Below are 14,385 nucleotides of genomic sequence, written 5' to 3'. Positions count from 1 at the left end.
CACTTGCCCTGAAACTTCTGCTATGCTGGAAAGAAAGGCAAGAAATTAGAGGCTGAAGAATAACACTCATGATTCCCAAAAATACCTACTGGCAAGAAGGTCTGGCTTCTTCCAAATTCCCTCCTGGTGGGCTGGATCTCTTCAACGAAGTATGCAAGACCCCATCAGCAGCCAGAGGCCCAGAGTCAGATTTTTTGAGCAATGGGCTACGAGGGAGCTTTCTGTGATTCATATCGGGTGGGGTAAGGAAAAAACGTGACCTATGCAGCTGGTAAAGGTTGCAAGAAGCAAAAGCTAAGGGAGAGAAAAGGGCAGTTGAAGAAAACTGCCTTTTACTCTGCACCAGAAATCTTAAGGTAAATTAATTGAACACTGGGAACATGGAGGAAAGGGGGGAAAAATGAACCCGCAGGGATGCTTGTACTGTAAACCTCGTAAGTCACTCTGCAAGGCACATACCTCAGCAACATATTTTCCACATTTCACCAACTGCTGTTGTCCAGGCACTTTCTATTTTCAAAACCTTCTATGTATATAAAATGTACACAGGCAGGACAACACTTTTTCATTACATCCCTGCATTCAGTCGTGTTTTTTTCTCACAAGGATTCTTGGCATGGAGAAATGAAAAGTGCCATCCCTTAATAAAAGCCTGTCCTTTTAAACACTTTCAAATTTGCCCTGTTTTAGCTAAACGTGACGTTCTTTGTGAACGTTAAACAGCGGAGAGAGAGACGGAGAGGGAGAGGGAGACACACACACACTCACTCACTCCTGGGGAAGATATTCGTCCATTTAAGGAATGAGAAATCATCACATTCAGCAGCAGGTCTAAATACAGTAATATGAAGGTCCCTTTCACTCCCCCTGAGCAGGAAAATGTCACTATGTACCAGACACCCAAATACTCAGGAATCAAGTAAATCCCTCATTTTTAAGGAGGGAGCCAAACACTTCTGTTGAACAACGATGGGGCTGCAGTAGCTACGAGCTGCTGTACGCCATTTCTTTCAATGGCTTCTGTGCCGACATGGCAGGGTCAGACCAGTCATGGGATACAGCACAGCATTCCCTGCCGGCAGATAAGCCTCGGGGCCATGGGATATCTCACACGCTGCCTTCAGCACCTCCTGCTGCCAGGGTGGAACGGAGCGCTGCGCTGCATTCTGCACCCTGCAGAGCCTCCTGCTGGGAGGACGGGGACCAGAGGAGCTGCATTTTACTCACCAGTGATACATCCATCATCTCACCCTCTGCAACAACGGAGGCAATTATGGTGGTGTTGGAGCTATTTGTACTGTACTTTATATTGCACTTCCACCATTCTCTACACTGCCTCCTGCTGACATAACCTACGACTGGAGCAGTTAGAAAACAAACCAACCACAAATGTCCATCAGAAAACATTTTATACGGACTGAATTTCTGTAACCTCCCCTCTTCCCTCCCTTTACCACCCTGCATACATTATTTCTCCATATTTCTCCCCAAAAAAGAGCCACAGTAATCCAGTGACAGCCTGGTGTTAAATAGTGGTAACTCATATTTATTACAATTATATACAATCGTATTTTATATTTGAAATCTATACATGATCACACAGACGAGCACGCTTGCTTGGTGAGGACAGTGAGACTCAGTTGTTACAAGAATTGCTCCGCTAAGAGGCTCTGATGCAGTGAATAATATAATTGGACACCACCATTTTAACAGCCGAGAACACAATGCTGCAAATGAGAGGTTTTAAAGTTCACTGTTTTAATTTGTATATAGCCCCAATGGGGCAAAAAAAAAAAAGGCTGGACTGGGCAAGAAGGGCCAGCGGTGTACCTCAGAGCTGGAATTGTTTTCTCTTCTGTAAAGACTGCCTTGCTGAAGCAGGTGCCTGTCACTGGGTAGGTGCAGGTCTCAACTGATCATTTAATATGGGTTTTCTCCTCATTTAGGGAGAAAAACAAGATAAGAACCATTGCAACAATTCAAAATTAACCAATTATTTCAGCATCTGATATCATCTCATTCAGGGCAGCTATAAATAAAATGTAAGATGTCAAAAACTGATGCGAGCTCCTTGTCTTTGGAGGAAGAAGGGTAGAAATTGGGATGAGTGGGGTCATCTTTTAAAGCCTTCTTTTACTGGGGAGCAATCAGTAACAAAGCCACCTGTTCTCATGCATTTTACTGTGGCCATGAAACCTGGACTTGGTCCCTAGCAAGAGGCCACTTTGAAGAGTAGAAGGGAGTGTGTGGGGTGCAAATAGTGTTCTTTGGACCCCACAAGAAATTTAGTGTTTTCAAATGCTAGGTAGTTTCAGGAATTTGAGGCTTGACGTAAGGCTTGGAAGAAGGTGGCTGAGACTGAGATCTGGTGAGGAATTCAGGATTAAACCGTTCCTTTTTGGTGACAGAATACCAATTAGTTTGAGAAATAAAATGGGTATTTGGGGAAACAGTGAGAACTGCCTAGGGGATTATGTGGGGATTAAAGACTTGTGAAATCAAAGAGCTCGGGACAGAAAAGTTTCTGAAACTGAATGGAAGGACTCTAGGATACAGCAAAGAGGCTGACCACTTCAGGAGAGATGCTGGGAGTTTTAGTAAGGGGACTTAAGTAGTCGTGGGGCATGGTAAGGCGACTGGTCTTCCAGCCTAGGCAGTGACCCCAGCTCATGGGGAGAAGGTAGGTCTGGGAGGGAAGAAGAAGCCACTGCAACGCTGCACAGCCTTGTGGTGAAACAGGGCCCACCTTATTCACCGGGCAATCATGACCCTACTCAAGGTCAATCATGGAAGAATCACTGGAAGGGATGGTGGCACTCCACAAAATGGGAGAGGCACCGGGGACAGTGCAGGAGGCTAGGAAAGATGTACAGCAGCATCAGCAAAAGCCGGGGTGCTTTAGTCAATCTCGTTCTCATTGCTGGCCCCCTCAGGTCTTCGTAGCTTTTCCACTTGCTCATTAATCTGCCCATCCCCTCCTCTCCGGTCCTCAGTCTGGACACCCAGACACTCCTCCTCATCCACGTGGCTCACATCATCATCCTCATCGTCCTCTTCCTCCTCTTCATTCCTTTTGTTTTCCCTTTTCTCCTCCTCGCCCTGCACCTCCATCCGCACTTGGCTCTTGACATCGATCACCGCCTTGTTGCCTTCCTCGGTGCTCAGCAGATGGCAGCTGACCTTGGAACCCTCTGGGCTGTGGTTCTCCTTGACCGGTGAGGAGGTGGTGGACTCATTGCTGACGGGCGAGATGTCGCTGCTGCTGTTATGGTTGGCAACAGCAGGGTTGGAGGGTGAGCTTGGCTTCACTGGGATCTGCCATGACGGGATCTTAGGAGCCGAAGGGGAGGGAGGGAACTGCCTCCTTGGGGGAGAGAAGGGGGGGGGGAAGAAAAGGAGAGAAAGGGGCTTTTATTAAAAACACTGAGGGGTTATCATTGGAGAGAATGGCATTTGTAATGGCGAAATCACGTAAAGCAGGACTGAAACTTCAAGTCTCCTTTGTCATAAGCGAACAAGAACAAGGCTAGATCTTCAGCCAGAATCTCCACGTGTTTTACAAGCACCCAGTAATTGAGGCTACACACCAGTAATCTGAAGTACTAAAATGATCTCGTTCGGCCAATTTCACAGAGTAAGTTAGCACTCAGGAATGCTGCCCCTGGAAAGACATGAGTGGCCCTTTTAAAACAATCACTAATTAATTGGTAAGCAAAATTCCCACTGGAGCAAGAAGTCAGAGACATCAGCTCCTGGTACCTGAGCCAAGAAATTTCACCACCTGGCTCTTGCCTCCACTGTGATACACAGCTATTGCATGCTGGCTCATTACAATCCAGAGCCTATCTCCTAGTCCCAGCATGCACTTTACATGTTTGGGCCAGATCCTGGCTGTTGCAAACTGGTTCAGCTTCTCTGATTTGAATGGAGATGTACTGGCTTGCACCAGCTGAGAAGCTAGCTGCTCTGTCCTCAGCGAGTCCTCTCCAGGTGGGCTTTAAGGATTTGATAGTGCCAAGCTAATCCCAGCTCTGAAATGAGAACGTAAATACTAGACTGGACAAATGTAAGTGCAGTGGGGAGCCCTGGTGCCCTCAGAAAGTGATCCATCATGAAGAATACAGCAAAAAGGCATGTCTGCTCCGGTACTCCCTACGCGTCCTTGCTTTTGTAACGTGGAAAGTGGGAGTATGAAGAGATATAGATCCCCCTCTGAAAAGGATGCTGTGTGACAGGGCGTTCTCATGCCACTCAGGTGAATTGGCAGTGCCATGGGTGAGAGCAGAGCAGACCAAAGCTGTCCGTTCTCCTACAGTGAGTCCTTGAACACAACACGGTCCATTTTCACAGACTGACCTAGGAACAGCAGTTGATCTCACCTCCCTCTTCCCACAGCCACCACTAGTCACGGAAGAACTCTGCTGCTGATCTAACCTCCATCTCCTGCGAGTGCAATAAGCTAATGCCTGCATTATTCAACCAGTATCATAAATGCAATCAGCAAATTCAGTCTGGAGACTTTCTTGGCTCCAGCGTTGCTGCTGCCTCCTCGCTGCAGAAACATTAGCCTTTTTGTTAAAAAAGCAACAGCAAAGTTTGCTTTCCCTAAAGCACCTACACCCCAGCATAAAAGAGTGATTTTTTCCTAATGGCAGATAGCCCTCCCCCTTGCCCACTCTGGAAAGCCACTTCTCCTCTGCTGGTGGCCATCAGCAGATGGCAGAAAATGTACAAATGTAAAGATGGCCAAATGTACAAATCAAAGAGGGAACCCTCCTCAATAAAAAGACCAAGGGACAGGTAAGCCTCTTCGCTTCCTATTCATCCAGCCTGACAAGCAGAGGCCTAAGAAAGAAGACTGGGTCTGTAATCTCTGGGCAACCTTCCTGTTGCTGAAGAGATGTCATTAACTAGTGCTCTCTCCCAGCAGTGATGCCACTATGACCCAACTTAACAGACAGTAACTTAGTATGTGTCCCCAGTCCTCCAAAGCTTTCTACTGTGACTGCTGGTGGGAACAGGAGGTGTGGCAAGAATTTAAAAGAATATTAAAGCCAATACACTCTTCAGACTTCTGAAAAGCATTCTTGCTGAAATTCAGAATATGTCTAGTCCAATCATAGATCGGTCTTTGAAGTCCATCTCTTAGAAAAGAGATGATTTGAGAGGACTTAGTTGTGTGTGGAAGGAGGTAAGGGAGTCGTATCAGAGTGAAAGGATCAATAACTGAAAGGGTAAATAAACTCTTAAGTAGTGGTTTTAGAAAAAAAGAATTCCTCAAAAACTGGGATCCCTCTCCCTAGGACTGTCCCACAGGCTGAGATTTCTATCACCTCATTTCAGACTTGTACAGTATAAGATGTCTATATCTGAGCTAGCTAATGGAGAGAAAAAGACTCAGCTAAAGTGCAATTCATCCTGGTTATGCCCTAACCATGAATGGGGCAGAGGAACTGCATCCACCAGTGGTTCTCTCTCTGTAACAGAATGTAGGTGGGTAGCTCACATGTAGCGAACACCTTAAACTAGGTGAGAGGCATCCTCCCTGTGGTGAGTGGCAGAGAATTCCTCTATTGCAAACAAAAGGGAAAAATCTTATTAATTATTAGTTGCCCAAAGCGCTCCGTGATTTAAGGCAAATTTGAAAAACATTCTGAGACCTGCAAATAGAAAGTGTAGCAGAGTGTAAAGTGGTATTATTAAAATAGCAATAACAGGATATAGAGCTAGTTCCTGTTGGAAATGTCTTTCCTCTCTATGACTAAGAGAATCCCACAGAGCAACCCGTCCCCACACAACCATCTTCCATCAACATACTCCATCCATACCGGTTCAGGAGGAGTCCTTTTAACGAGTAGATCTCAGATTTCAGTTCATTAATATTCTGTGACTCCAGAATCCAGTTGGTGGAAGTTGTGGCCTATAACATGGAAAAGGAGATGTAAAGATCAAAGCATGAAGTGGGAGATAGCTCACAAATGACAATTTTTCTATCTTATCTTCCCTCTCCTCCCATCTGGGAATCTCAAGCTAACATACATAAGCTCTATCACTTAAAATCTCAGATCTGAGCAAAACAACTTCCACAATGAAGACGGACCTGGATGGATCCCCGCAATGACCAGAAATAAAAATTGTTTCAAGGTGCTCAGACAATTCAAATATTTGCTTTCAGGCTAGAGGACTAATTAATCTTGTTTCCAACAACCATTGCTGAAGCATCTCAAGGGGACCTTTCTTTTTCCTTTAAAACACAGCCAGCACTTGTGAGAATTCAGACAAAGCAAGCTCTGCACAGCATGTTTTCCTCCAATATGTCACACAGAGAAGAACACACTAAGACATAAACCAAATTATTTGCCATTGACCTATGGAACGATTTTTAGATAAGAACTAGGATCCTGAAAGGCAGTGGGAGTTGCACTGAATCAGGTCCTTTACTCTCTCCTGTGCTGCAATTAGCTGAGGCATCAGATTCAAACATTATATATTAGCAACTGGTTTAAAACCACTCGCTCATTTCTCCTAAATCATGAAATAAAGTCGACTATCTGCATTCTGTGGTGTTTAGAGGTGGACTGATAAAGTGATGCTTGAAAGCTCCAAAAACTTTCCCCACTAGATCTGAACAATTAGAACTATGGTTGAGTTACCAGATTGTATCTCCAGGAAGCAGCTGGACTAGACACTGTCTCTCGGATATTTCAAAGCAATGAATGCAATTTGGTGGGGAAAGATAAGTAACTCTTGGAAGCCTGGTACAGCTGCTGTCAGCACTGCATCAGAATTGCTATGGGATATCAGGCAGAAATTAGAGTAAGGTAACAACTGAAGAGAACATGCTGCAGATAATACTTTTGGCAATTTTTCTTTTAACCCTTCTGGGAACTTGAGAAATGGGAACAGCACTCTGAAAGAGAGATCACAGCATGGTTATCCCATCCTATCACTGTAGCAGCTCCTGTAGCGATGGGCTGAGTGTGGGACCAAAAAAAACCTCACATCTAGCACTTCCCATAGAAATTTCTGCTACAAGCCGTTACGAATGAATCCATTCATGAGCATCTCTCCAGAGATACTCTTAGTAAATTCCCCGATGAAGGAAGCCAGGACTGGAATAACAAAAAACTCCTCCTTGCCAGCTCCTCCTAGACGTAGCCAGGATTGGTTGCTCCTACTCACTCCTCAACCAGACTTCAGCTAGTGCTGAACAGCCCTGAACACCTTCACAGCCAGCACTCCTCACAGGGACTTCTGGGCTGTGAACCCAGTGAGCAGGGAGAGGCTCAGCCTGTAGTAGCTGTGATATACACAGATGCGTTCCCCTGGGATTCACACTCCCAGCCCTCAGACAGCAAGAATCCAGGAGCCACTGTTCTGGCTCTCCAAGACCTTGAAAGCTACAGCAGCACATTAACAAGGGAGTGATTTCCACTCACTGGCCTGCAAAGGACTCAAATTTCCAAAACACATATGGTGCCAGATGCCTAGGATTTAGAAATAAAATCTGACATCTGGGGCTTTTTAGCCAGTCTCTTTAAAAAACAGTTGTAGAAAATTCAAGCCTTGAATTTTTATGTACGTTTTTTAATTACTTAAAGTCCCTCTTTTTAATTTTTTACAGCATGCCAGTAGGAGTTTGAAAAGCAGATATAAAAACTTACATTACAGCTGAGAAAACACAGCTTTTATTCTTTGGTTTGTGGGGTTGCCCAAGTTTTTCTTTGTACACATGAGGTTTAGATATCATAACAATGTGTGCTACCATTTCAGTGAAGGGGGTGGAGAGGGGGGAGGACAAACTTTAAGACTCTCTAAACCACCAAGACTCTTATGCCCTTTTCCCTTCTTAAAGCTCAACATGTGGCCTTAATCTTAACACTTACGACCTGAAAACAGTTTTCCAATTTCCGGACTGGCTCCAGGCCACCGACAGGCCACAGTTCCCAAGGAAAATTGAAGTGGAGTGTTGTGACCATAAACTGGCTTTCATGGTTGGGTTTACAGCTGTGCCACTGAGGGATTCCTACTGTACAGTGTGCACACCACATAGTCAGCTGTGGCCCACCAGTTACACACCATCAAAGGGTTTCTATGAGATTGAGGTATAGGTATGGGGAGAAGCTCGTGCTGCAGGTAGATCATAAGGCACGTGTAAGGGATTTAACAGTAGAAAGAAAATTCTCTCCCTGTACTAAGAGTACTGAAAGATGTCTGGAACCTGAATAATTCCAAATTTGTGAGTGAAAGGAAGACATCATCTCTTTGTGAGTGGTTCAAATCCATCCCGTCCCACATCTAACTAACAGCTACTGGCTGACAGAATGCTTAGCTGCCAAGTACTTCAGAGACAAAAAGTACAAAGTCTCACTGCCAGAAAGAAAAACAATGTTGGTTAAAAGTTGAAACACAGTTACCTGAAAACACAGGTAACTACACAAACCAGCCAAAACTGGTGGTTTTATTGCCAAGTTCAAGACAGGAATCAAGGGAAATGGGCCACTGTGAGTGCCTAATGTGATTGTGATGGGGCCACCTAGTACACTGAGATAACCAAAATTCTTGAAACAGGCAACCAAATAGTATGAATGTTCAGCCATTACCTGTTCTGGATCTGAACAAGTGACTTACATACAGTATTTCAACTGTATGCTTGGCTGAACAGGAGTTAAGTTATTGTTTTGAATCAAAATACAAAGGTAAAGGAGAAATATAAACATGTAAAATTACATATTTACAGAAAAAGAAAAAACTGCACATCTGGCCTTTACACCTCTTTTGGTCACTGGACTAACAGGACAATTATTTCATTTCAATTGCATCTCAGAAGTTACAGAGCTGAGAACAGGTCTAAGGCCTCAGACACAAATGCTGCATGCAAAGCCATATAATAAAGCCCTCTTAGAAATCAGATATATGTCACTGGGTACCCAATTAATATCCAGGGCTTTAAACAGCCAGCCTATGGAAATGTCAAATGCAGAGAAACCGGTGGGGGATATGACAGAGATGAAGGCTGGATTGTGAACCTAATAAGGTGCTTTTCAGGTGGACACAAAGGAAGCCATGCATCTTCTACAGATGGTGATGTTCTGAAGGTGAGGAGCTGGAGTTTGATACCTTAGAAGCAGCCAGTTCTTGGGTGAGCTCCTGAATTTTCTGTTGTTGCTGGATTAGCGATTCCTGGACAGCTGCTAAAGTCTTCTGTAACTGAGTCACTGTGAGGGAAAAAGCAGGAGAGTGTTAAACTGAGAAACATGCACACACGTCCTTCCTGCTGTCTAGCTACAAAGATGCCTCTATTGCTACTATATCTAATTTATCTACGCCCGCCTGCTCGCTTTAATCCATATGATTTATCTGCACTATGGGTAATCTACCTGCACTGCATCTAACCTCCAGTATTTCTAGTTTATCTTTCCATTGTATAGATGTCTATAGAGCACAGTATATCCATCCAAAACCTCTCCCTTCTAATTATATTGGTTTATGATTTGTACATCTCCCTGAACTTATACAATGTTTGTATCATTTATCTACCTTGGGCCTCACACAGGCAAACTCTGGGGCTAGCTCCAACCTGGAAAGAGGCTGGTCTCAGGATTGACCTTAAGGTATCACGAGAAATGAAAGATGCTTGTCTTTTCGCCCTCCACTAAAAAGTGTAATTAGCAGCCTCCTGCCCTGAACTCACCAGCTCCTTCACCCCCAACACGTTTACAAACACTGCTGAAAATCACGCTTTTTTCCATCCCACCATATACTTTGTGTGTTTTCCCTTGTATTTCGAGAGAAAACCTAGTATTTCCCTCCTACACCCCAGCAAACACTGAATATCAACTGTTGGACTCCAATTCCAGCTGCAAAAGAACTTTTTCTACTTTTGTACTTTATCCAAAGCTTCCAGGCAGTAAACAAGCTGATAAAATAAAATAAAATTAAAAGCTCTATTGGTGTGACAGGTAACAGCTAATCCAGACCATCATTAGGGCATCGGGTAATGAACAAGCACCCTATAGAGTCAATAACAGAGAAGGTGGCTAAGGTCAGGGAGGCACAGTAATTACAGACTTTCCTGACCCTGCCTTGGATTTTCAGATGGAAGGTGGGGGGAAAACACCACAAAAAAGCCCCTGAAAACATCAGAGAAGCAGAAATTAAAAATGAACTTTACAGCCCTCCGAAAGGCTGTCATTTTATTCCCCTTATTAATATTCTGAGGTTGGGAGCCTTTCCGTAAAAACATAATTAATTGAGGCCGCGCCGACAGTAAACAAGCAATTTCAAATTAAACCGAAATGACGGCGGCTTCATTTGCAAATGTGAACAGATTCTCAGAGCAGATAAATGAAGTCACCACATAAAGTGGTAGATGGAGGGAAAGAAGAGGGTGGGGGTCTTGGCAGAATGGAGGATGCAGGGAGAAGGGCTTTGAGGGGTGAATTGATGGAGTCATTAATCTTTACCTGTCTGTGTCACACTGCCACTCATCTCAGCAATGTTTGACTCAATCCTCTGAAGTTGTTTCCTATCTTCTTTGCCTCCCATGATGAGAGGGAGCAGGTATTTCTGCATGGAGGACATAAACTTTTTTTACAAAACAGGGATATGCAAAGTGGTCTCTCTAATCTTCCTCAAAGTCCACCACCCAAACCCCATCTTTTATCACAGAGCCAGAGATTATTTATCCACACACCTGGCTGAGAAATGAAATTCCGCCTAAATTAGGTATTAAAAGAAGCTGTTGAAGAGAAGATGCAAGACCTCTGGTTATATTTTTGGGGGTGCTGAAAAACAGTTCCTAACTCTGTTTAAGGTTTCCTGGGACGGCTCTTACTCCAGAGAAACATCGATGACATATAGATGTCAGATTCAGATTTCAGATTTTCTGTTCTCAGATGTGAACACACTGATGTTGAACAACATTTGAGCTCCATCAACAAGAAAATAAATGCAGAAGTTGGGGGAAGAGGGGAAAGGCCCTGAAAAGGACAGAGGAAGCATAAGAGAGGGAATGAGAGTTGTTGTAAAATCTTGTGAACCCTGGTGTTAGGAGGGTTAGAGTTGCAGAGGGAAAAGCAGAGATCTGAAGAAACAGGGATCTGGAGAAAAAGGAAATGGAGCAGAGTTAGCAACAGTACAAGAGAACTACGGAATGAGAGCAAAAGAAAGGGAGAACCAAGCTACTACAGGAAGCAAGGCAGCTCCCTGACCCTGTACACAGCCATGAAATCTACATTATTCTGCCCTTGCAGAGGCTTGTCTTCATCTATTAGGTCCCAACTCTCCCCTAACAGCCATAGATCCTTCTGCAGCACTGCACACAGGAATTGTTTATGCACTCTAAGATGAACACGTCCAAGTGCAACACGGCAGGTGAAGAAGAGTGAGAGAAGGATGGTCTAGGATGTAGAAACAACTCTGATAGCACCTATCAATTCTTCATCCTGGCTTTTGCTGCATGTACACACACTGTAGGGGCATACATACAGAACCATTTCTGAGACAGAGCTGATTATCCAAACTGACGTGTGGGACAGCACTCTTTTACACTTAATAACATTGGTTTAAGATTTCACTGTCGCTGTACACAGCTCTTAGCCTCACAAAGCATATGTATGCACATATGTTTACACTCAGACATTCTGAAAACCAAATAGCTTTTGATGACTTTCATAAGCAGTTCTCTTTTAGTCCTTACGGAACACACATGGACAACTATGTCTTACCCTAGCATCCTACCTTGCATTTAGAAATCACTATTTGCAAACTCCCTCAAAATGCCATGGAGGGCAGAGGGAATTTATCAACTGTCTCCAAAGATTTCTTACTCCTATAAAAGAATATGGGTCTCTGTTAGGCACACAATATGTCTTATGAGGTTTGGATAGACAGCAGAGCAAGATCTGTAAACAAAGAATACAGCAGTAAGATGTATTAACAGCATCAGTGACATTACACCAAAAATTTTATGTAAATCATCAATATGTGTTGGAGATGTGTCATTTAGTAACAGCAATATGTTAAGGTCTGCAAGGCCCAGCAGCTGTTGTCTCCACATCTCTCTGGACACTGAGCAGCCTCACCATACTTTGCAAGAATGAAAAGATCAATAAGGTTGACATCACTGCTTTCATATAAAAAACAAGGGGATAACATAGTTTCAAAAGAGCCATCCTCTTAAGTCATGTAATTTCATTTGCATAGATGGAACAAGTTGCTAAATCTGGCCTCCCTCTCTTACCCTGAGACCCAGGAAATTAGTGACAGAATGGAACAAGAAAAGTAGTTTTAAAAAAGATGGTCAGCACTTTATTTGTAAAATAGATTTTACTGCAAAAGGCAGTAGGATTATCTAATGTCACTTACCACAGTATTGGAAAGCACATCCAGAGTGAGAGAGTATGTTCAATCAGAGGAACATTGCTCAAGAAATAAGGAGAGGCTACTGTCTCTACAGTACACAAGCAAACATGCACTTGCTCTCCCTAGTTCTAAGCACACTGGAGTAGAACTATGGGATGTATGGTAGAGCCATAAGTTAGCACCTTCTTTTCAGCCTTCTCATCAGTCAAAGAAGACTCCTTGCTAATCCATGGCGCAGGATCAGCAGTGTACAAACCATTAGACTATGGCTATGACAGTAATGGTGCTGGCCAATGCTGAGAAAATCCCTTTACTGACCTGTCCTCAGTTTCTCCAGTTTAAAAGAATATATACATACATAAATCAAATGACCTTGTTTCTGGCAGTTTGAGATCCACTGCCGAAAACTAGTTTTGTTTCCTTGCCATTTTTTGTCTCTGCATTTCCATGTGAAGTGTCTACATTTCTCACATATACCAATGGCAGTGTCAGTACAAGCTGAGATGATTCACCAACTTGGAACCAACGTGATCATCTGGATACAAGCAGAATAACATTGTTCTCTCAGAGTACAGAGTAAGGTGCTGGAGTAGTGAGGGAGACATTACCTTGTACAGCTGGTGGAAGCCAAAGGCAATTCCTGCCATTATGATAGCCAAAGCCCCATAATCTCGCCATCTGGAGCCAGGTGGACCTAAAGGCCAAAATCAAGAAATAAGCATAGTCAGAACTGCAGGTGATAACATTTTCAACTGGTTTCCTGATATGCCCATTTTATCAGAGAAAAAAACAATGAATAATGCCATTTCTGTTTCTTAGCTGGCATAGATTTAATGAACAGGGGGCATTTGGATGCTGGTAGCCCTTCAGGTACAGTGTACAGGATCCTGTCCTTAGGACACTAAAACATCTATCCAGACCAGCATTGATACTGGCCTTGCTCAAGGTGTCAAAGGGAGACAAATCACATCAGCAACTAACAAAGTTCCATCAAGCTGTTTTTTCTCTACTCTTTCCTTACAGAAGGCACTCCGCACTCACCCCAGACAACTATGGTGTTAAGTGCTAGCTAAGGTTAACTCATTACTTGAATACTGATTACTCTTCATAATTGTAATTCTTTTAAATAGGGACAAAACCAGAAACTCAGAAGAGCGCAGGAAAAAGAAAGAGGGAAGCATCTAGAGGAAGAAGAGAAATCTATTAGGGCAATAAATGGGTTTATGAAGGCTGTGTCAGCAATTACAGGCTGTTTCAATAAGGAACAATCCAGTGTCTTTCAAGCCTGAATTACAAATAGGGACCAAAGCACATACAAACAGCAAAGAAAAAATATGCAATTAAATATCTACAGAGAGAGAGGTAACGGAGAAGAGAAAGGATTGAGATATTTAACACACAATTCTGCACAGAGGCTTAGAGACTCAACAGAGCAGAGCAAAGATATGGCACGGTCTGCTCCTCCGAGCAGAATTAGAAGACACCTGTAGTTTTCCACCAGTTTTATCCTTTTACCTCCCTCGCAGTTCCCTTAGTGAATCTTGTACTGCCCCCGGTTTTCTGTAATAATAACAGGGATGCAGAGTGATCTTTCCTGAAGTTCAGTGGCAGGATGTGGGCAGAAGTGATGAGGGGGAGGCTGGTGTGCAGTTTCCAACCAGACAGACCCAAATCTACATGGGACCTACGATGTCTAGGAAATGCATTCTGTTCTCCAACGTTTCAACTCGGGCATAACTGGCCAAAATGCCTGGAAGCTTGTCTCCTTTCAGTTGGTTCACCTATTTCAGTTTTCTTGTTGCAGAGGTCTCCCACAGGCATTTCATTGCAATAGTTATTCCTAATTCCAGTCCTCAGGCCCTACAGACAGACACTGACTCAAATACTGGCACCCCTAGCTTCTTGCTACATCTCAGGATACAGTTCCTCAGATGATCCGCTGGCTAGAAATCCGAACGAATTAAAACGGCTCTGCCAGAACCCGGGAATAGTGTCACCAGCAGTATTTTGGGTTGCTGT

General features: G+C 43.7%; 1 protein-coding gene across 2 annotated transcripts in view; it reads right to left on the bottom strand.

Annotated features, from left to right (window-relative positions):
* Positions 1-1,530: 1,530 nt before the first annotated feature.
* PEX14 (peroxisomal biogenesis factor 14) overlaps positions 1,531-14,385 on the bottom strand; it is a 78,911-nt gene continuing 66,056 nt past the window's right edge. For both annotated transcript variants that reach the window (XM_040533594.1, XM_040533595.1), the window contains 5 exons: positions 12,975-13,060; positions 10,467-10,569; positions 9,121-9,218; positions 5,829-5,920; positions 1,531-3,364 (listed from right to left, as the gene is read on the bottom strand). In XM_040533594.1, coding sequence (XP_040389528.1) covers positions 2,899-3,364; positions 5,829-5,920; positions 9,121-9,218; positions 10,467-10,569; positions 12,975-13,060 — 845 coding nt within the window. In that variant the 3' untranslated portion in view covers positions 1,531-2,898. The remainder of the gene's footprint in view (positions 3,365-5,828; positions 5,921-9,120; positions 9,219-10,466; positions 10,570-12,974; positions 13,061-14,385) is intronic.

This window comes from Cygnus olor, chromosome 21 (assembly GCF_009769625.2).
Source record: "Cygnus olor isolate bCygOlo1 chromosome 21, bCygOlo1.pri.v2, whole genome shotgun sequence".
Lineage (NCBI taxonomy): Eukaryota > Metazoa > Chordata > Aves > Anseriformes > Anatidae > Cygnus > Cygnus olor.
The sequence above is the reverse complement of the archived record's forward strand: the minus strand, read 5'-3'. Positions and strand labels throughout refer to the sequence as shown.